The sequence below is a fragment of the Hirundo rustica genome, chromosome 5 (assembly GCF_015227805.2).
Source record: "Hirundo rustica isolate bHirRus1 chromosome 5, bHirRus1.pri.v3, whole genome shotgun sequence".
Classification (NCBI taxonomy): domain Eukaryota; kingdom Metazoa; phylum Chordata; class Aves; order Passeriformes; family Hirundinidae; genus Hirundo; species Hirundo rustica.
In genome coordinates, this window is record NC_053454.1 from 44455859 (window position 1) to 44480761 (window position 24903).

Below are 24903 nucleotides of genomic sequence, written 5' to 3' on the forward strand. Positions count from 1 at the left end.
AAAATCAGTTTTGTGTTCATTATCTTTATGGCTAATTTTGAAGTAGGAGTACTATATAGATAATAATAACATCACTGTTATTAAAGAAAATATTTCATTTAGAGAGGTACCAGAATTGTTATTATTGTTAAAGCATGTAGAAGCTATAGTAGCTGAATTAAAAATATTTTCATTTAAATTAATACAACAACTTTGAATACAAGAAATCTGAATTACAAATGTACAGAAACTTTTCATTCACGGGTGAAATAGCATGATCACAGCCAGGGAGTACAAGCACACATACTGCACAAAGCAATCTGGTAAACTATTCTCAAACCCAATTTGATCAATGACATTAGGCTGAACATTTGTGTTTCAAAGAAGTTTTACAGAATCAGACTTCAGCAGACTCTTAGCAACTGCAATACAATTGCAATTTAAACTAAAAATGCATGCAAAGCAGAAGCAATGGCATTTACATTTGTAAAGCTGTTCTGTTAAGCAGCAGTAAGCAAGGCCTTGCTTACTATGGTAAGGAAGAAAGAATGTGCAAAAAGTGAACCATTTTCCTCTTGCTCTTGTCAGAACACTATTTACTGCAGAAAGCTTTTTAGTTTAATGTTTGCAGCAGGATTCTTGAACTGGTATTCTGCATACACAGCCCAGTCTTCTTAGAGATTGCCACCATTTATAGCAGCAAATTCTGAGAAAATAATATGCCACAGGTTGTTCTGGTATCGATTAAGGCATCACATGAATATAGGATTGTGTGAAGGAAACAAGATGTGAATAACAAGGTTGCTAGGCAAAAATAAGGTAATATATAAAGCTGTTGAAGTTTTCAGAATTAATGGTGTTCCCAGGAATATTACTAAATATTACAGTGCTAAGAGTAAGCCTTACAGGCCTGTGGAGAAAACATGATGAAGTCTTGAATCATGAATCTATATGAAAGCAACCCAACAGTATTTGGGAAGCCTCAATACAAGAGTGAAATAATTGTAATTAAAACCGAAAGAAAACCAAGAAAAGCCCACCCACAGAGATGGGAAGTGTAAACTGTGAAATACACTGATTTGGTTCTTGGTTTGCTGATTTAGGTCCCTGAGGAACATGATGAACAATCATGGCAGACCCAGGAAGGTGAGTTTGAAGTAGTTGTTCCTCTCTGCATGCAGATTGCAATCCCTTAAAAGCAAAGGGGAAGCAGAGAAGAAATAAAGATATGAAAAAGTTCAACAACATCTTGTCTATGCCTACATAATCTGAAGGAAAATTATCTATAGACCAGGCTTCAACAAAGTGTGTGATTTCAATGGATGAAAAGTGGACAGAAGTTCTACACAAAGATCCACAGATTTTTCTATTTAGGCCTGTCTGATGTAAAAGCAAATAACCTAGATTGTTTCAAGGGCATATATTATTGTTGAAGGCACCCTTGGATCATGTAAAGCATAGCAGACAAAGCCTTTGCCCTCAATGTGCCCTAAAGTTACTGTCTAAATCCCATTGTTTCTTCAGTACCAGCTGAATTGAAGCAGCTTCCTGCTAATGACACCATAACACTGTTTACACCAAATGTATACACTGTGTACTGCATTCTAGGAAATAACATTTCTTATTTAAGATAGGCAGAGTCAGTCAGATTAGTACATTTTCAAAGCAACAATTCCTTCTGGCAGGATTGCTCACAATCCCTATAGGCACATTTCCAAAGCAATGCAGCCTAGTGTAAAAAGACCTTTGTGCAGCAGGCTGCAGGTAGCCCTCAAGACAAATAACCACCCTATAGAACTTATAAGCCCTGATTGCTCTTGCAGTTGAAAAGCAGCTGAGTAGTAGTTTAGGTTTTTATCTTTAATTTCAAGGATTCTTATTTCACCATATTGTTGAGCTTTAGTAGTACTACAAAAATTTCTTTTTTTGTTTTAGTTTTGTTTTGTTTCCAATAGAAGATCTTGTCCCAGAGGAATCCTAATGATGTTATGGGCCCAATGAAACTGTAGTGAAAGGCCAAATATATATTCCTTCATTTCACTGAAGCAGAGAAAGGCCTGTTTTCTAAATCTTGTCATTTTCCATAACAAAACAAAAACAAACAAACAATCCTAATAAAGTCTACACACTGACTTTAAGGTTAATTCTTCCATTGGTTGTTACCCTTCTATCCATACGCCTCACAACCATCAATTGTCCTAGAACTGGTCACAGTTCTGTGTTGAACACGAAAAAATCTCAACAGGACACACACAAAAGGTTACTCTGCATAGATTTCTTAGTCAGCTTCCTCTTACAGAAATACAGTGTAACTATAGCTTCTTTAATGCAATGTCTTCATACTTTGTTCTTTGATGACAGACCAAATACATTCAGCATTTATAAGCAGTTTTGCAGGGCATGACAGAAGAACATTCTACCAATTTTATACTGCTGTGCAGCGTTGCTGTTTTTATAACACTTTAAGCATTAAGATGCTTAATGCATGCTTTAAGCAGCAGAAGTAATGTATACTTTTTATTAAAACATGTACTACTATGAACAAAACCACTTAAATACTGAAGATTTTACAAGCCAATTTACGTAGCTAAATCCAGGCTACAGCCCTCCCATGCTAAGTAGGAGGAGCTACATAAATAATGACTTCACAGATGTAATTACTGCTATTTGTGCATATTTTGCATTAAATTTTATATGCTCAGACACTCAGTGTACTATTACTTTCCCATGCATAAACAGCATAAGATGTAGTTTCTTCAAGCCTACCAACAAAGAAATGCAGTAACACAGGACAGTCAGTGAGGTGCTACAGATGAATATACTTATCTGATATAGCTCAGAATCATATTCAGTGCACATATATATATTGCAATTATCTGAGAACACTCTAGATTTGAATAGGCAAAGAAGAGGAAAAGAGATCTCCAAGAAACAACACTTCAGCATATTGAATTATCCCTGGAAATTCTAGGATATAGTATTTAATGGCTATTCTTCCCCTTTACATGAGTTCCTAAAGCTGCAGGTACCCTCACAATTACTGAACAGTAGTATATTTCCTGACAATAAAGTGCTACTTTAAAAAAAAAAAAGGCAAGCTACTACACATGGATCTTAGCCACAGAATTCCCAATGACATTAATGGAAGTAATTTGCCTAAAATCTCTTAGTTTTCCTTTTTAAATTTCAGAGGTGGTTTTAAGTGTAATTTTCTAAAACCACATAATATATTTTTCTTTTTTTATTATTTGGTCTGTCTGAGGCTGATTCAGATCTTATTCCTCCTCTTGGCAAATTTTTGTACAGATAGAGGGAAATCTACAGGAAGAATGACTATTAGGGAGTATAGACAGGACAGTGTAAAAATCAATTACCTTCTTACAAAACAGGAATGCAAGTAATATTTAGTATGCATTAAGACACAATTATGGGTAAAACTGTGGTATATCTACCAGTATTGATTAAAACCAGTATGCTGAGACACTGCTAGGTTACAAACAGGTTGTTTCTACCATTCATCTTATAACGGCAGATAAGGTAGTGTAGCAAATCAAAAGATAAGTTCATTATATGAATATTAATCAATTGCAACTGCCCTTTTGTAAAGTGTTCAACTCTATGTTTGAGGAATACATTCATTTATACCAGAGATTTGCTGAAAGGTTATATCGTATTACCTACAGTGTGACATTTAGGAAACTAGAAAGTAAAATTAGGACCATATTTTCTTCTACTGAATCTTAGAAAATTCAGGATTAACTCAGTACTGATGGGTGAATTTCAACTTATTTTTCAAAATGAATTATGAAGTGCAGCTATATACTCTGCAGATATACTAACAATTGCTTACAGCTTTCCTACTGTGCAGTAGGCAACGTACTGTAAAGGCTTTTAGTTATTGTCTCTTGGCATTAATGTTGGAAACATTTTTTTTAGCTTAAAAAAAAAAAAAGGCTGCAGAGAGCTGAAATAATCTAATAAATAGCTGAAGTTCTAATCTATTTGATAATATTGTATTTTTCATTACAGTTCCTTTATATATCTAAATATATATGACATCTATTTTTCTTCCCCTAGACTGATACAAGTAAACAACAATAAAATAGGGTTTGGTATGAATAATAAACTTAAAAAAATGCCTTGCAAATATTTCCTTGCACCAAATCAATAAGTTTGAATTTATTCCATCTAACGATGGAGCAAGTCCCAGGAAGCAGTCACTGGCAAAACAAGACATCCAAATGGTAAGCTCTGTTCTTTACTAACTGCTAATTATGAACCATCAAGAGAAATTTTTGAAAATATGAAGGTGTAGAATATATTTGAAGATTCAGCAATTTCTTTGAAAGGCATGCTTTACTCATGCCACACTTAAAGTAGGAATGAAGGAACAATGAAATAAATATGTGAGCTTTATATGGAAAGTCAAACTGACCAATGCAATGGTTTCTCAGACCTTTATAAAAATACTACTATCTGTTGCAGTGGGATTAGTCCTTTGCCATTTTGGGGATCAGCTTATTGCAATGCAGTGGGTACTATTAATTTCAGAATTGTATCATCAAATTATGCAATATCAAATACTGACACATATACCAACGAGATGAATAAATTCTACTAAGACAATGTAATATTAGTGCTTTATGACTTGCCTTGATGTATGACAATAATCCTCAGGTAATAGCAATAGAAAGTAATGGTATTTTCATGAAACATTAATGAAATAAAATTCCACTGATGCATCAAGAGAGTGATAAGCCTTACTTGTCCCTAGAAAATAGACTTGAATTATAGGCTGCTTATTCCAGGTTACCTAATCAGAGTTATAAGGAATACATGAAACAAATAAATAATATTTTTTGTTCCGTTTGTTTTCACTAAAAGAAGGGGCACAGATTAAGCTTGTTAGAGTTTTCTTACTTCAAATACTATTTTCTTAGAATGCACTGGGCTGGGGAATCCAATTCCATAAAGTTGTTTGATAGAACTGACCATGAACATTAAGCAGATGCTATTAATATTATGCAATGTTATAATTTATTGCTATTAAACTTCATTCACATAAATGTACTGTTCATGCACTGCATTGTTTATACAGTGTTCATTTATATAAATAGTATAAATGCACTTGAGCATAGTTAACAAAGTACATTAAATGAAAACTTAAAAATTACAAAAACCTAAAAAGATGTGTCAAGTGAAACAAAAATGTCTCACTCAGCTCTTGCATCTCATGAGACCTCACCTCAAGTAGTGTCTTCAGCTCTGGGAGGCCCAGCATACATCCATGAACCTGCTGGAGTGAGGTCAGGGGAGGGCCACAAAGATGCTCAGAGGACTGATGCACCTCTCCTATGAAAATAGGCTGAGACCCAGGGTTCTTCAGCCCGCAGAAGAGAAGGCAGGAGGTTGCTACTAGCTGATGTTTAGGATACGTTCAAGGCCAAACCATTCTATGATTCTGTGAGCAATTTTAATGAAATCAAAGAGCAACATTTTTGTATTAGTAAAGTTAGGGAGAACTTTGTTTTGACTGTTATGTTTTAGGCATTAAGCTTCCCTGTTCTTAATACTAGACTTTAACTGTAGTTGTATCAATGCTTAACATATGAAAAAAAGATATAATCAGATATCTTTTCATTAGGATGTCGATAAGCTCTCCATTTTTTTTTTATTTCAGGCCTAGGCACAGATACCAAAACCTATAATGCTTCCAATGGGTATCCTATCCTTTAGCCTCATTTTTTTTGAAAGGAGGCTGGGTTTTTTTCTCATTGTTACTAATGCTGCTGTTTCGGTTTTCTTCATAATGAAAAAAAATCTGAAACTGAGAGACATCACATTCCCTTAGCTTATGGTTGAAGGGATTTGAGTATTCTGATGGATGTAGCGTCCTTGTCTGGTATGATTTACCATGGAATCATTTATCAGGAAGAAATACAATGCCCTGAGCTGGACTACTTTTATAATTGCTGATGGCATCATATAAGAGAAGAAATAACATCATAACTACTGTGATCTAGCAGTCACCTTACCCAGAACTGAAGGAATTTTAAGGTAAGCATAGCCTGTTTCAGTAAGTTCACTAGGTAAGAGGACTTTCTTACAGCTATTTTGCTTTATAAACAATGGAGATGAAGCCACAGAGCATTCCAGTTAAAAAAATTCTCAAAAGGAAAGACTGCTGAAGAAAGCCAAGTCAAATACACCTAAACACAATATACATAAACACAAATCAATGCTTCTCAACATGCCTCCTTGAAAAGATTTCAAATAAAAAAAATTAAACTGATCCAGATAATAAACGCTAATAAATTGCTTAGATATTGTGATGGCAAATATTTACACTTCAAGATTACAAAAGCCGTGGTTCATAGAAGGTACAGATGGGTTGTTTAACCTGACATGTTGGTAAACATAAAATCAGAACAGTGGCTACTGAAAAAGAAAAAAAAGGAAAAAGGTATAGTACTAGTTCATTAAATATGGCTTTATCTAAAAAATACCAATTTGTGCTCCCACTGCACATCGCACACTTAGTAAAATTACCACAGTTCAAAATGACAACTGAAAACGCAGCTAGGAAAAAAGTAAGCAATGAAGGAGAGAGTTTAAAATAGTGATATATCTTCCCAGTCCTAAAAGGAGATCATTTATTCCGAACTTGTTTTGCTACCACACAAAGTATTGGAATAAAAGTATTAAAAATGCTTTAAAATATGACTATTGAAAAGAAACATGGGTGCAAAATTCAATATTTAGCCAATTTAACAGGGACAAATTTAAAAGGAGTCTAATAGTGCACAAATATAGTAATTTGATTTTATACTAAAGCCCAGTGTAAGAAAGAGCTTTCTTTCTGTTATTGCTGTATACCAGTGTTACATTTCCTCAGTTGGGAATACATCACTGTATACTAATGTTTAAAATGGTAGTGGGTTGAGCCTGGCTGGATGGCAGCATCCACCAAAGCTGCTCTATCACTGCCCTGCCCAAGTGGACAGGGGGGAGAAAATACCATGAAAGATTCATGAGTTAAGCACTGTGAGAGACCACTCACCAAATAATGGCACAGGCAAAACAGACTAGAATTAAAGGCATTAACTGAATTTATTGCTAACAAAATTGGAGCAGGATAACCAGAAGTAAAATAAGACCTCAAAAACACCTTTGCCCCACTCCTCCCTCTTTCCTGAGTTCTGCAGGGAGATGGGGGTGAAGGTTTTAGTCAGTTCATCACACATAGTTCCCGCTGTTTCTCAGGGAGATAAGCCCTTCGCCTGCCCCAGCATGGGGTCCCCTCCCCTGGGAGAAACTCCCTCATGAAGTTCTCCAACCTGAATCCATCCCTTCTTCAACAGTTCTTCACATAATGCTGCTGTTGTAACATGGGTCACTCTTCCACAGGATGCAGTCCCTCAAAAGGCACAGACTGCTCTAATGTAGGTTCCCCACAAGGTCACAAGTCCCACCAGGAAACCTGCTCCAGCATGGGCTCCTCTCTCCATGGGTTTGCAGGTCCCTGCCAGCCTCTTTTCAGGCATCCACCTGCTTTGGTGTGAGTCTCCCTCATGGGCTGCAGGCACATCTCTGCACCCCCATAGTCCTCCACGGGGGACAAAGCTACTTCACCATCGTTTTCACCACGGGCTGCAGGAAAATCTTTACTGGGGCACCGGTAACATCTCCTCCCCCTCCTCCTGCACAGACTTCAGTGTCTGCAGAGCTGTTCCTCTCACTTATTTTCATTCTGCCCTCTGCTTAGTGCAGTTATATCAACACAATAACTTTTATTCCTTCCTAAATATCTTATCCCAGGGGTTAGCACCATTTCTGATTGGCTTAGTCAGCAGTGAGTCCATCCTGGAACCAGCTGTCATTGGCTGTATTGGACATGAAGGAAGCCACCCCTGCAGCTCCCCTGCTACAAAAACCAGGTCATGCTAAATGAACACAAAAGCCAATGCTTAAATGACATAATTATTTTCATTTAAAAACAGAATTTAAATAGATATCCAGAATAAGAGGTGAAAAATAAACCACAAATTAAGATGATCATTATTTTGTTAAAAAAAAGGAAGACACTTGGGTACAGCCCAGTTTGTCTACATACCAACAAAACTGTTATACACCATATTTATTGCTTAACACAATTTTATATTGAATTTTGCATATTATTTCTCTACATTATAAGCATTGTCTATGCTACAGGGTATCACTTTCATTTTAACAAACCAAGATAACAGAGGTTAATATAGACAATAAAAGTCTATATCTTCTAGGTAATAAACAGAGGTGTTAAATCCATGGGGAAAATGGTCGATAAAAAGAAGCAATGGAAAAGACTAAAATAAACCATTTGTCTGATAGAAAAAAAGAATAAAGAGATGGAATTAAATTACAGAGTAGTCTTGAGGACCTGAATAAGAAGAGGCAACAAGGAAGCTATAGAAGAGCCAGATTTCATAAACACACGCTTCAAGTATTTGGCATCTTTCATGATCTTAGAAATCCAAATGCACAAATTTAAACAGGAGAAAATCACCTCAAGTTTTATATATATATATATATATATATATATATATATATGTATATATATGTATAAAATCTCCTATCTTTGTTTTGCTATTACTGCAATTGCATTTCTGATGACAATTTGCCATCATAATAGAATATGAAAAAACACGCTAGTCAAATTTATGAAATGATAGCTGATACAGATTATGTTTGCATTGAATCCCAAATACCAGAAAGGTAAAAAAACATTTTTTATCTATACAAAGGGTAACTGGAAATCCTCCTCCTAGGATTCCATGTGAGAAGGCCAAGCTGACTACTGGGGAAGATAATTACAATGCCTCCGTATACCAGCATGTTATATTCTTTGTTATATATATTCTTTGTTGCCAATTCCACTGGCATGTGAAATTAAAAAAACTGTGTTAATCAAAAGGTAGATAACACACGTGAATCTCATCATCCATCAAAATATTTGGTTGAGATTAATCTTTTCCACAGTGACGATAAGGTAGATAGAGCAAAAGGTTCATCCAAGTAGTTAAGATGAAACTTTGCCCCCGGACTGGCCCTCTTGATTTGACTGCAAGTTTATAGATTGTCATTGCTAATAAGTATCAGAAGGCATCTTGAAAGAAGGAATCAGTCTTGCCTTAATTTCCGATTTTGAGACTCCACCCCCCAGTGACTGACTAGTTGGAAGAAGGGTTATAGACGAAATTTTACAGGGAGATTTTAGAAGCAACTTTCCTAATACTTAAAATATGCTTTGAGCATATAGTGAGAGCTAACAAAAAAAAAAAAATGTTTAATTGATATTAGCTTATTAATGCACAGTGATTATAATGGGGTTAAAAAAAAATTACCCACACCTTTTTAACTCTATTGCTCACAGGAAAAAATCAGATTAGACTACAGATTTTCCTCCTTTTCCTGAGAAAAGGAAAATAAAATAAAAGTTAAAACAAAACAACAACAACAACAACCAAAAAAAATCCAAAGACTTCTTGACTACACTTACATTAAGGGGGTAAAAATTAAAACTGAGTCTTACTACTTCTAATCTTGGAATTTGCATAGGACATCGATACTGTGCTCATGGAACCTCAGAAGGAAGAAAACTTTCGTGTTACTTTAAAGCTGATAACAGCACTGACAAAACAGGAAAAGCTCTTAGTCCTCAGGATTCACTGCTCAGCTTCAATAGATTTTTTCCCTTTCTCTCTAGGACAGAGAATTATAGAGGATCAAATTTTATGACTTCTTAGATCCTGCAAGCAAACAGGTTTTCCAGATAGACACTGTGTACTATAAATCTCAGGTTGTTTGGAGACCAGACAACACAGGGAAAGTGCAGACTATTTTTGAATCCTGGAATACTATTTTCTGCACATGTCTTTCTTGGCCATGACACACTAAATGACAGTAAAATCATTGAACACTCAGCCTGTCTATATTTTATAGGAATTTCAGTGCTCTTAGTAGAGAGAGAACATTTTATAAGATTTGGGCAAAAAACCTAGAAGTCATACATGGGTCTTTTCTGTACTTTTTGCTTATGCATTCAAATTTGCTTTTAATAACCTGGCACAGAAGCTTACACACTTCTCTTGCCTTGTTTAATTCAGACAAAGTCCTTATTGCTTAAACACTTCTAAACTGCATCTAATGCTAAATCTAACCATAACCCTCTAAAGTGACCTAGTCCTGAGCCCTAATTTAATGCGAATCAGGGTTGAACCGATGAATTTAGCAGCAAATAGCAACAGTAAGAAGGGAAGGAAAGACGAAAAAGGGAGAAAGGCAGTCTTTCTAGAAATAAGTTAAAATAAATATTTTAATCTGGAGAAATATCACAGACAAGAGTGAGGATTGCACAGCTGAGTCACTACTTCCCCTTAGTCCTTTGATAAAACAAGATGAAATCAGAACAAGGCTGGAAAGATGTTTGAATCAACAGACCAGCAGAAGCCAGTGAAAGCTGGCCCACCCCCTTTGCTGTATCCTCCATACGCTCCTGCTCAGCTGGACAGCAGCTCTCCTCTGACGGAACATCCTGCACAGGCCAAAGATAAGGCTGAGGCTCAGGCTGAACTCTGACTTCCCTGGATTCCCTCCTCTCTGTTCCCAGGTTCCCCTGAGCCCACCCCCACCCATGCTGTCAGGGCAGTGCTTGCTCTCAGTGAGGGGCTAGCCCAGGCTATTGTCCTTTTGTGACTGTCCTAACCTCGAAAGTTCAACACTGGGCCTAAGTAAAAGGAGTCCAGGGGACAAGGACTGTTATGTCTTCACCGACTGTCCCTTGAGACTAAAACTGCACTGCTCCCCACCCTTGATGAGATCATTAACAAGGCACTGTTAGGAAAGAGTATTACTCTTTCCTAAACCATGTGAACCACCTGGCGTGCCAAGGAGGGCTGTGCGTGCATGTGTTAGATACGCAGAGTTGGCATGATCTGTAGTATACATATGGATGTACAGGCTATATTCCATATTTCTTAGCGTCTGACAGAGAATCGGCAGCCAACTGTTGCCATTCTGTTGGCTGCCGCCTGCCTGTTTATACCTGGAAGTCTCAGAGCACGCACTCTTTCACTGAAGGCATTGCATAAACATTGGTCTCTGTCAGAGGCATGCAAATTACAAGAAGAAAATTCATTAGGATGCTGACAATACTTCCTAACAATATCAGGTGGGAACCTAGGTATTAACAAATTGCTCACAATACTTCAGCAGCAATGCAAGAAGACTCCCAAATGGAAAACATCTTACAAACTTGTCAAATGTTTTGACAAATGAAGAACCAAGGATTACCTGGTTTAACAAGAAATTCACATGCTGTTCAGACACAGCCTAGTACTTTTCAGCATAAGCACATAAATGTAAGCTGTGGCCGCAGTTAAAAGGGTACTGAAAACAACTTTGAGGAGTGCTTTAATAACCTTTCTCAGTTCTGGTTCAAGAGAACCCATCTCTTCCTGGGTTTGAATATTTCATATACAAACAATGCAGTCAAACATTTGATCTTCATTACCATTATAACAGCCATGATAATTAACATTACCATAATTAATGGTGGATTATAACAATGTACAGAATCAAAGAATGTTAGGACCTCTGGAAGGGACCCTGTCATATCTCCCTGCTCAAGCATGGTCACCTGCAACAGGCTGTCCCGGACCACGTCTGGACAATTTTTAAATATCTGCAAAGATGAAGACTCAACAAGCTCTCTGGGCAATTGGTTCCAGTGCTCAAAGTTAAAAAAAAAAAAAAAAAAAAAAAAAAATTCTTATGCATATTTTTTTTTCCCTATTTATAAAGTTTTTTCCATAGAAATGCTATTCTTATGCTTTCAGATTCTCATATATATAGACTAAATTCCTACTTGTAATTTCTATGGATGAGAAACTGAAATCATTCATAATCCCTTTTAAAACAACACAACCTTTATGATATGAATGCCTGTTTCCACGACAAACACAAATATTATTTAAAGATGTTACCCAAGTACCAACAGGATTGTTTTTTCCTGTGGGTTGACATTTAAAGTTGCTCTGGTTGGACAATTGCCCAAGTCAGATAAATTCCCCTTTAACAGAGTGAAAGGGATTAATATTTTTTTTTAATCTTTTCACACATAAACTTGCATACATATTGCCTGATCAAAGCAAATATCATCTGTAATATCTGTAATATCATTATCATCTGTTTGCAGTAAGTATTCTATCAGCATAACTTAATCTAAGCACTTGATTTATTAAGCATTTGATTGAAATAGAATGTTTCTTTTACCATATTATTTACATTTTGAGTACGCATACCTGTGCCAAGGTTGGTTTTTAAACTTGACCTTAGACAAGTTTTACATTCCTAGGGTTTTTTAATAGAAACACGTCCCTAATGCCAAAAGCTGAACTACACTAAAACAATTTTTATCTACACATACTGCCTAAGAGAAAACACACCATGTTTTTCAATATCATGTTTTATATCAATTTTAATTATTTTTATGTTGTCTGCATATGTCTGTGTCTATATGCGTGATTCCCCCAATATTAAACTTGAAAAGTTTATGACAACCTATTTCCAGGAACTGTATGAGAATTATCAGTATGTTAAAAGTATAATTAAGAAACACCAATATATGAATAGTTCCACATACATTCATTAAGACCTGAGACCATCTAACCTCAGAAATAATGCTAATCATACCCCATATATCGTCCTTCATTGCCCTCAGTCTTCATGGTTTTGTGTTGGGGTTTTTTTGCACTTGTGATTTCTCTCTCATATGATTCATCCCACAGTTTCATTACTAGTCTCTCCCTTCTAGATTTCAAAGTACTTTTCTTGCACTATTTTATTTTAGTTTGCTTACAGCTGTCAAATGGAAATAAAGTGATGAGACAAAGTTTTGAATAATACTCAGCATAAAAACCTATGTGCTGATACAGTTATTTATTTCTTTGACTGTGGCCTGATTCAGTCTTTATTCTGATTGAGAACATTTCCTAGAGGGTGCATAATTGTATAATTTTAAGATTCTGTTTTCCATCTGCTAAGAAACTTTTTGTATTTAATCTACATAGCATGCATTAATTAGCCAATAGGCAAGTGTTTTATTTATTTGAGAATTCATGTTGCCAGTCCCTCCTTACATGCTGAGATGGAATCACACAATATTGGGTCTTTTTATTAAACTGAGGACCAAAAAGAAATATTTTTCACACTTTACAAAAAGTATTGACAAATAAAACTAGCAGTATCTTGAAACATTAATAAAGAAACATTTAGGATTTCTGGTGATAATTCAGATCTTTTACTTGTAGCACAAGAATTCAAAAGGGTGAAATTTTGTTATCATCTCTGTTGGACTGACTGAAAGTCCTAAGGCACCTCAGGTGTTCCTCCCACGAACTCCCATGCCAAGGAATTAAGTTGATCAAATCTATGCTAACTTTAGACAGCCCATGGAAATATTACAGCTCTTTTCCTTGTTTTACAGAACCACCAGAGGTTTCCCTTTTAGCTACCAGAAGAAGGGCAGGATTTATTAACTGAGAACTGCTTTGGGAGTCCTGGATTCATGACAAATGAGCATCAGGTGGGTAAAATTCAAATGGCACGTAGCAGTTAAACATGGGAACCATGTAACTCAGAAAACATCTGCACTATCCCGTGGTCCAAAACTGCTAAATTCAGCAAGCACGGGGAACATCTACCTCTTGCAAACAAGTTTCTATTCATCAGCTAACTTTCACACTATTCTTCTTTGATGAGCAGTTGCCCAGCTTGCTGCTTGGACTGAAATTCACTGAGGACTGGGACAAGTCATTGCCTTAAGCAGATGCTGACAGTTGCATTAAGAGAGCCTCTCCTGGCTCTCCCTCTGAGTTTCTGTTGAAATAACTAAACTCTAGTTTTTGACGCTAAAACAGAACTTGTCTCATTCTCTTTGAAAAAGTTAATTTCTGAACATTACTCCAATAAATGCAAAAAAGACAAGGCTGGAGTGTAGTTTATCTCTTGACCATGGAAGAAAAGGAAGAACTATTAGAGAGCAATCCATACCTTGTGCCGTAATCTTACTAGAGGCTGATAGGGCCTAAAGTCGTATCCTTCCTTGACTGGCCACCCGTCTGCTCCCAGCAAAATGCATCCAAGAAGTAAAACAGCAGACCACCACATAAACATCTTTACAGGTCTGTTTCTGTGAAAATAAAATGCACAAGTTCAGAGATGCAATATTATTTTAGCATAAGCCATATAATAAAGATTTACAATACTGATAATCCAATTGTGGACTTGAATAAATATAGTAGATATAGGACAATCCATCTGGCACAACAGCAAAGAGAAGAAACGGTAGTAGTATTAGAGAAAGCAAAATAAATTTGGTTGTGCTGAACCGAGAATTTTTTATCACTATTCTACACTCAAATGGGGGAGTCACTGAGGAAAAAAACAGGAAAAGTCCAAGAAAAGACAGAACATAAGAGAAAAGAGGTGGTGAAAAATGCAATACTTTTGCATGAAAAAAAAATTTATTCATTGCCTCTTCATCAATTTGTTATTTTAAATGTCATCTCTTGTGATGTACCATTCACAACCTAAATAATCATACTCACAGGTTTATAGATACTTATGGCATGGGAGTGACCTTATATGGTTCCTAATGATGTACATATGTGCATTACACAAGTAGTTTCAGAACCTATTAGAGGTGTGAAATATTTATTATTGATATCCAGCATTTGTATTGAAATCATCATGTTAAACAGACAACATGGCAAACTGATCTTCATTACCTCAAGATACTCCCAAGTCAGTCTGCTTAGTCCATGTTATTTAGTCCTGCATTATGGGACAGAGGTGAGCCACTTTCATGCATGAGTGGGTGTTTTTTCCCCTTTCTACTTTGCTTTTAGTTCACTCACCCTGTCAATGTAGAAACCTCTGATAAGAATCAAGATATACAGGAATAAGTACACAACATCATAAGTGTGCCCTAGATTGTGCACCAAATTCTCAAGTCCTGCCTGACATTTTCTTTTCTATGTGAAATCACCTGAGCATAAAATGTGAACAAATTGGGGATCACTTATTATCCTGTATCATTTACAGTCACGCTCCTGGCAATACTGTTACACAAACTGTGGTTTTGATTCCTATCATTCTTCACATAGCAGTAGTCTTCACAGTCACCTGAAGGCAGAGACTGAACAGAATTAGTTCCTGTGGAGATATTAAACATAGTAAATGGACTCTACTCTTACCTCTATTCACAGTCTGAGTAACAGATCCTGCTTAAGTCTGCTACCCTTCTTTGAGGAATACTCTACCTTGGTAAAACTTGGTAAAACCATTTAAAGGTCTGTTTCATCCTCGTTTCAGCTGATTTTTACCAGGCTGCCTTGCCTTCTATCATAGGTTGGCACAATTCTGTTTTCTAGATATAGAGAAATGTAAAATGTTTTTTCCCTGCCCTAACCGTGGCGTAGGTTGGGGGGAAGGAAGACAAGGACCTATTAAAAAGCAGGCTGGGATATTGACAGCTAAGTTGACCAATGAGAACTGTCAGTGCAACTTTGGGAGGAACATTTAAAACTGATCTGTGGCAGATTGCCCACGCTCTTGCTTCGGTGAACAGCCATGAGGTAACGTGGTGGTCCGGGCCGGGCCCAGCCGGGTCGGGCTCTGCTGTCTCTCTGGGCGGCCGGGCCGGGCCTGGCCGGGTGTCTGAGGGCCACTGCCTGCACAGGGAGAGCCTGGGCCAGCTGAGCCCCTTTCCCTCGCTTGCGGGCAGGGGAGAGGGGCAGCTGCAGCTCGGCAGTGCGGGGCCATGTGCTCAGACCACGGCAGAAGGGGCCAAAACATGGCCCGGCTTAATCACCGCTGGCAGCGGAGAAAGCAAGCTTGCAGCTCCATAACAACTTTGAGCTGGACCGCCCTAGATGAGACCGAGGGGTGGAAAAAGAGAGATTTGCCGGTTTCTTTTACCAGCTCAGCATGTGCATGTGGCTTTGCAAGCCCAGGCAAAAAAAATTAACCCTTTCTTAGCAATACAGAACTTTTAAAGCACAATTCTTCCTTGAGAGAAAGAAGAAAACAGAAGGTACATAGAACAGACACTGCATGAAGTCAGATGAGAAGTGAAAGAACTAATAATATTGGAATAGGATTGAAGAAGTGGACATTTTTAACCAGACTTTTCTAAGGTAAATTATGAAGAAATGAACTGTTCTTTGCAGCATTCTTAGTATTATTTTGGGTTGAATGCTTCTAATCAAAATTAAGGACTAGTGTAATAGAGATTTATTTGGGAACTTTGAAAACCCTTGCTCCTGGGTCGAAAAGGAAGTCTCAGCCTTTTGAGACAAAGATAATTTTAGATAAGAAGAAGTATTCGTAAATAATACCCCAGATACACTGAGAAGCTCTGCAGATAGAACATCACAGTCTGCGAAAACTCCGGGCGGCAGCGGATGTGTTTGTAAGCAAACATCTTCATAAAAGATCTTAGAAGGACTCTTCTCCTAAAATAATGTGTAGTTATGTCTAAGCAGTGAAACTGACTGAAAATCCTAAATTGTGTCTTTCTATGTTGTTTAATAAGAAAGTTAATAGTTTGTAAGAGGAAAGAAGTGTGTTTTTAAAGTTTCATTCTGTTTTAGGTTTTCTTTTTCCTAATCTTTTAGTGTGTGTTAATAAAACCTTTTTGTTGTTGTTCATTTTTAAGCTTAAGCCTGCTTTGTTTATTTTTCTCCTAATCTCTCCCTCCCACAAAAATATTAACACTAAAATCCCTACATTAATTAGTGTTTCTGCCTGGTTTTATTAAATTAAAACCACTACACCTTCACACTTGTAATTCAAACAAAAGCTCAACATTAATATGCCATATTACTTCGACATCACTTACCTTTTGTTCCACCAAACCCAATCTCATTCTGGGTCTCCCTATTAATCAAACTTAACATTTCATCTCATTTATCATTACTTATTCCAAAAGTTTCCACTTCAATTACCTTTCTTTGGTGTTCCAGCTTTTCTAATATACATAGTAGAAGTATCTCTCTTAGGAGAGCTTGCACAGAATACATTAAGCAGAGAATTATTTGAAACACAGAAAACAAGCACTATTACAGAGAGATATTTTACATAAATAACTTGAGGCTTGTTCTTATTCTACACCTGTTCAGTAACAGGATATTATAGTGAGGATAGGAAACGACACAGTGAAATTTTCTTCTTGAATTCCCCTTACACTTCCACCAAAACAGAAGGACTAATCAGACATTCTGGTGGACCTTTGTTATGGGATTATTACAACTAATCTAGTTTACTGATGGGAAACACCAAAAAAAGACTTTTCAGAACTCTGAGGATTCAAGTACATTATGCTATGCCATTTTCCTTCACTGATTCTGTGTTAGTTCTCAGTATAACTGTTACTGGAAAAGTCCATTAAAAAAAAAAAGAGAGAGAGAGAGAAAAAAAAAATCAGAACAAAAGGAGTATGAAAAATCAGAATCTTGATTTTGATTTTTAGTTTCAAAGAAAACATCTTTTTATTTCTGTTTGTTGATTTTTTTTTTTCCCTTAAGACTTAATTGTTGACTTTCAAGGTCAGAATCAGACTAGTTTAGCACTTGTGCATGCTAAGACTAGCTATGCTTGGTCGAACCTTTGTCCCCTTTGTGCACTTCTGGAATACCTCTCAGCACAATGAAAATTTGGTTGGAAAACAGTCATTTCACAGAAGGTTGTAAGTACAGCCGCATTCCACCACCCTCCCACAAACTGAATATATTTTAGTCTCATGTGGTGTAAAAGAATAGAGTCCTTATAGTTTTGAAAATTGTTTGACCTTGAAAGACTTATGCTTTGTACTTGTACAGAAGAAGAGAAAATTATTATACGCTCAGTTTCTGGCTTCATTGCCTGATACTTGAATGGACACTTACAACACGAATTTAAAAAGTCAGCTTTTTTTACAGATGCGACCTAAAATCCTAAAAGCATGCAGGGTCTATGCAGTTATAATTTGCCCTTTTAGAATTTAAAATATCTATTTTTTCTTTTAAGTAGCATACATTTTCTATTGAATTTATTGGATATTTTAAATGATTATTTATTTAAAAATTATTACCAAACCCACAGTTCTACTTAATATAGTACTATTATGAAGCCTTTATTTTAGGAAAGATTATGATCTGTCATAAAGACTTACATTGTTAAAGAGTTGAATTAAGAGCAGGAATAAAAATGACTTTTCAAAGCTTCATTACAACTCCAGATTTTGGTGCTGTATATAGCCACACAGAAAGAAATAAGGTATCAAGACTATATATTCATGTTACCTAAAATTGCTTCTTATTTCTACTTGAAGGTACAGCCCAAATTATGAGCGGATGGTGATTCCTATTCTTTTAATATTATATTATCAAAAAATCAGAAATTGTGTTTTGAAAGAATTGTTATAGCATACATTCTGGCACAAAAGGACATATTTCTGAATTCAAATTTGTATTAATGATCTAGACTCTCTACTCATTAATTATAATCTTGCAGAACTTGATGTTTCAGTGTTTAGATAACATTCTTCTGTGTTTTTTAACTTAATTATTACATATTTGTAAAGGAATTGCTTATAGATTACTATTACATGTCTACTTTTATTTTCACTGAAGACTGTTGCTTCTTTATATTCATGCAACCATGCTTGGATATCTGATGAGTTTACCTGGTTTACTCTCTCTTTAAGCAGACACCAGTCTGTATCTCTACATTTTCCTGTTTCTTTCTCTGAACATTCCTCACTTACGTTATAGACTAGAGGTTAAAACGCAAAGAAAAATTTTAAAAATATAAAATATTCCAGTTTGTATTTTAATGTATATATAAATATGATTTTTCTGCCAATAAACACTGAACAGAAGTTCTTAAACAACTGCTAGCAATAACTCCATAGCTTCCATCCTATTAATGCAGTTAATTTACAACTACTCATTGCACGTAAATAATTATGGGAGTGGGATGCCCCCCCTTTTCACACAAATAAGTAGGGTACTGAGTTTCTTTCCTCAATGTGCATTAACTTGCTTATTAACCATGAGCTTAATGCACTATATTTTAGCATCAAATTGATCTATGTTGTAGGAGTCTTATGTGTTCTCTGTCATCCTTAGATTTGCCTCATGAGCTGAGCAGGAATAGAACGAAGGATATTGAACAGATAATGGTTGTTCCTTATTTCCCACTGTACAGCAATTTTGTCAGTATCAAATTTAGATTTTCCTTTCTGATTCTCAGAAGGCTCCGTCTTTTCACTTTGTAGCCCATTTCCACAGCATTCATGAATCTGATGTACTCTGCAGTTTTCTCACTATTGATTTCTTTCCATTTCAGTTACTTCTGAAATTTTTTTATAAATTATTATCCATAACAGGATTCTTTTATTCTGTGTCAAGTTTATGCCTTAAAACCCTTGGATGAGAAGCACTGCTAGAAGAGCTATAGTTTCTGAACTGACGGAAGGAATACCTTAGGATATCTCACCTGCCTTATTTTGTTAAGAGAATTGGGACCCTTAAATAATTTTCAGGGATTTTTTTTTCTTAAGCAAAGAAAACTAAATGAAAAGTTCAGAGTTACCACCATCATCCTGATGATCAAATAGTCACTGCTGAGTTAGAGACACTTTCTTTTAATTCTTGAGAAAATGTAATGCAAACCTATATCTCCTTTTTCTCTCCTGCTAATGCTTTTCACCCTTGCAAGTCTAATATTTCATGGAAAACAAACTAAATCCCAGTTTTGACACCTTACTAATGAATATCTAATAATGATTACTATATTCTACAATACCATGATGAGTGTTTCCTCTCAAAGTCATTATGAGTTCTAAATATTTTCAGCAGTTCATTGGTAATATAAATTTTGTTCTTTGCCTAACTTTCTTGTTGGACTAGGAAAGAGATTGCTGCTATGAGAGTTTAGCAAAAGCATAATAAGCACTAGTTTCTGTCCCCGTGCTGTGATCTTCATAGAGAAGACTGAAAAGATATATTTTACACAACCAGTTCCAAATATGATAATGTGTATTTACAACGTACTAAAAAAATCTAATTATTTTAACCTGGCTTATCCAGAGTTTACATAAAGAGTATACCCAGTTACAAGAATGCACTATTTTAAAACGCATACATGTTTAAAATTAGGAAGTTTACCATTTTCAAAGCTCTTTTTTCTTTTCCAGAATTCCTCGGCTCTTATGCTCTGTTCTGTGTTGATAAATGGTGACTAGCCAGGATGTTTGGCATTAAGAAGAGAGATATAATTCTTTTGAAAATGGAAATATTCCACCTCAATAAACTGATCTGATCAACTTAACACCCCTACAAAGTTTAACAAATGAATATCTTAAATACTGCCCCAATCATTGCATCCTCCTGCCTTCAAAATAAAAGATATATCAGATATTAACCTGGCATTATTTAAAAGGTCAGTTTAAACGTATCAAGGAGTACTATTGTATGCTTTCAGGAAATGTCAGTCTCTCTTTTACATATTATTAATCTTAAAAAAAAAAAAAAAAAAAATTTGTGGGGATCAGAAAAAGACCATAAGCTATGTCACCATATTCACTGTTATTAATAGGTTTATAATTCAGCCACAGTAATAAATATAAACCATGCTTCATTGCCTGTGACTTTGAGGATTTCATTATTGCATATAATGATGGACACAAATAACCAGGCATGAAAGAATACACTGCCACCATTTCTTAAGATGCCTTTATCTACCCTTATGGTTTTGTAGCAGAAGGTAGCAGCAAACAAAGTATTTCCTTGCGTGGAGGCTATTATATTGCATTAACTTTGAATGAATAGCAGAAGTTTTAGCTAAAAGTGTGTCTTTTCCCATTAGCCTGCCTCTACTCTACCCTAGTGCCCCAAATCTTCACACACAGCCTGCCTTCAAAAACCTTACAACAGCAATCTCTACACCAAAAAATGGGTTCTTACAAAGTAGTCACAGTATCATATTTTCTTATGAATGCAGCTGTAATCCATATCTAGCAATGTTTCTCCTTGTCAAAATGCAATGTGGAAAGCACATCACAGTGTCGTGGGGGCAGCTCTCACCCCCACGACTTCCTGACAGCTTTTGAGCACTGCACACTTCATGCTGTCACCTTCCAGTTTTTTCCAGAAGTGGCAGCCACACTCTGAACTAGAGTTGTTAGGTCACCTTAACTATGTACAGCAGGCTTGGGGCTTGCAACAGTGAAGTGCAGCGCTGCTCGTACGGCAGCCAACAGCTCGTACATCTGCGTACCAATCTGTTCTGTCTGTCAGCTGCAACGTTACGTGGCTACAGCCACTCACTGTGCAGGCACATGCGCTTCATCCTTCACCCACCAAAACAGGCTGGCAAGTCATTTGGGAACAGCCAGCAATGCTACTGACAGCTCATGTGCTGGAGCACACAGGATGAGAAATAGTTTTTATTAAAAAAAATCTCACAAAAAGCCCTCATCATGCCAGATATATCCTGCCTTCTGCTGACTCCGGTCTATCTCTCCCTTGTTCCTTTCCTGATTTAAAATGTGAAACCATCACCCTGCATAAGCAGAAGGTGGAGTGCAGGCCCTTGAACTCCTATACTACTGCACTTAGTCTTTGTGCAGACATTACAAACACGTCAGGCTCCAAGGCACGTACGTCCAGGCACCACCATGGTGAGCAGCCAGCACAAGGGCCAGACTTCCCCACCTTTCACTCTTTCTCTCTCCCTCTGCCCCCCCACCACTTGCACTGCCAGGTGCTGGTGGGAAGAGCAGCAGCCTAGGCAGCCCATCTGGGCTCTGTGGGGGATGCAAGCAAGATCCATTTGCCCAGGGCTTTTCTAGAAGGGCTTCTTTGGAACTGGTCCTAAAGATTTACAGTGGCTCACGTGAACCTGTACACAAGTGGCCTGATCGTGCCAGGGCCATTTCTGAAAGGTCGAAATACCTGAAATGCAGATGCAGCAAGGACACTTATCTTTGCTGCTAAATTCATGCTCTAATTTGAGCTTATAATTTTCAGTATATTTATCTATTTATATAAAGGATGACACCCAGATGCTTAGTGTTAGTGACCCCAGTTTAAGTAATAACTTAATTATAATGAAATGAGAAATGACAATTATAAATTTTTCTTATAAGTTCTTCACAGAGTCTCATAATTTCTTTAACATTTCAGAAAGAAGAACAAAATGAGTGTACTATAGTTCACATAACTCAGAGGAGCTTTGTTTAATGGATTTGAGTTGTGTGTATTGATCTATTTTTCTCCCAAGACTTCAGTATCAATCTCAGGGTGGTTTTAGCTTCATTGATATATGCAAGTGCTGGTTTGCGGAGGTTATACTGTTAGTGAAGTGGTCTCTTTCTTCCCTCATTAAGCAAACTTGTCACAGCTGGTTCCTCAATATTCTAGAGGATTAATGTTTACCATCATGGCAGCATCTGAACTGATGGGAATTCAACCACTTTATGATATGAAACCAGAAACAGAAAACCTGCCAGCTTAGAACTCAGGTGAATAGCTTGGTACTGTTAATATTTTACAAAACTTGTAAATTGACACCTAGTAAACCATTGTGTAGCTGTGTCATTTGCACACACTAGAAAAGATAAATATTTTGGTTTTCAAGTTTTTAATGTTTTTCTTCTAAAATAAAACACTACTAACATTAACTAAATGTAAGGAGAAAGAACGGCTGTTGGTACTTCCACAGTAAATGGTTTGAGAAAAGACATTATGCTAGAGAAAGCAATATGGCCACTTCAGATACAACTTTTTTTTTTTTTTTTAAACAGGTGAACTGCTAAATTAAAGACTAAAATTCTCCATATTTGCTGTGATATATTAATCTATCATCCTTGCTTCTCTCTTTTGTTATTCAAGAAAATATTGAGGTTTGGTAAAAGAGTAGTTACCAACAAAACCATTGAAACTTTTGTATTACTGAACTCCTTGGATGAATGCTTAACCATGATATGTCTAGCATTAGTTCAACAGCCATGATAATTTAGACAATCACTTTCCATTAAGCATTCTGATTAATGTTATGATTTTATCCCTTTACATCAATGGAACTCTCTGCATTGAAGTGTTGTAGCCAGCAGAGATGGATCTCATCTTTTTTACTCAGTGAAAGACATTCTTCAATAACTCAGCTGGTTTAAACTCAACTCACCTGGAGATTATTCCTCAAGATCACCATGAAAATGGCAAAGACTGGAATAGACAGGTTTGAGGTTTTCGCCTCTAATAGGATTTGAAGTAACAAAGTAATTATAAAGGACGACAGAAGGAAACCAAGTCCTAAAGCACAAAAAATGTAAAGAGAGAAGGTACTTAGGGACAGGGGAAGTAGCGTTTCAGCCATCTCCATAGATGGGATAGCAGAAGAGATGTGACATGGGAAAGCCTATAACATGCAAGAAATCATGAGCTCCTGAATGCAGGACATGGATCACTCTGGTGTGATGGAGAGGAGTATACACGGCAGTACAAACACTGATAGGAAATATGAAATTATCAAACTGCAGAAAATAAAGATGTGTGTGGATTTTAGTATAGCTGGACTGAAGCACAGCTCAATCAGTAAACAAAAGGACCAACAAATGTTGCAGCTATTTAAATAAACAAGGACTATCTGTTGCTGAGGGCAGTTTGTCCTTACCAGGATTGAACAAAAAACACATTTGCCCTCCAGTAGTCTCCCCCAGTGTCCACATTAATATAGTTAACTATAGATGAAATCCTGACCTAATTGACAACATGAAAACACTAAAATCCACATTTAGTATGTTTGGTGCAGATTTCCACCCTATTTAAATGACTTAGTTACAATGAACATTCACAAGAATGGAAACAAAACTTCAAATAACTGTTAACTAAAACAGTTCACTGTTAACTAAACTGTTAACTAAAAGAGTTCGAAGTTTCTTGTGATTTTTTTTTGTTTAGGAAAAAAATAAACTATGTTCTGCACTTGAATAGCCAAAGTAGTAAAAGGTATTTTCTCTTTTTCAATTTAACTGCTGTGGAGATTTTTTGCCTCTCCGCTTTCCTTCTTTGTGGTGACTCAACCCTCTTCTTTATTGTCACAAAGGTCAACTTTCTTCATGAGCCACAATTCAGCACAATCAGAAATACAGAAAACAGCATTTGTTTTGTCAGTCATAGAGCTGGCATAGGTTACTAGTGCCATGTGCTTGGATATTTAAGACCAAGTCTATAAAAGAATGATTTTCTCACCTTATGTAAAAAGAAATTAACAGACTGAGAAAAATAGGAAGGAAACATAAAGGTTCTGAGATCTGATAGAACAAAAAAAAAAGAAAAGAAAAAAAAAAGAAAAAAAACAGCTGACTTGGTCATTTGCATTCTACTATTTATATTAAATGTTCATTGTTATAATACATAGTCATTTTCCTCAAAAAACTGCAGTTTTCTTTAAATTTTGCCAAGATATTTCTAATCAAACAAAGCATTTCACATATTGTATGCTTACAAGCCCTTTAAATAGGATCTGATACTACATTTCCTGCTATGTTTCAACTGTCTTATACTACTTTACTGGGTTTTATTGCTTATGGTTTTATACAACTCTAATATAACTGCTAGGAAGAAGCTTCCAAATGCATGCTGGAAAGCTGACAGTAAACCAGAAAGACCTACCATTTCCTGATTAGGTCGTAGCTAAATAGGATTGTCAAAAAAGACTTTTTTCAAAAACTCTTTAGCTAAAAAACTTTTCATTTCTAAGAAGAATGGAATGCAGATAATTCAAAGCAAGGAGTAACCCAGTATGGGGTGATGAAATAGTAGCATGTGAAAGGAA

At 36.3% G+C, this 24903-nt stretch overlaps 1 protein-coding gene across 3 annotated transcripts in view; it reads right to left on the reverse strand.

The window, feature by feature from the left end:
- FSTL5 (follistatin like 5) overlaps nt 1-24903 on the reverse strand; it is a 423037-nt gene that overhangs the window by 242340 nt on the left and 155794 nt on the right. For all 3 annotated transcript variants that reach the window (XM_058420632.1, XM_040065515.2, XM_040065517.2), the window contains exon 2: nt 14071-14209. In XM_058420632.1, coding sequence (XP_058276615.1) covers nt 14071-14193 — 123 coding nt within the window. In that variant the 5' untranslated portion in view covers nt 14194-14209. The remainder of the gene's footprint in view (nt 1-14070; nt 14210-24903) is intronic.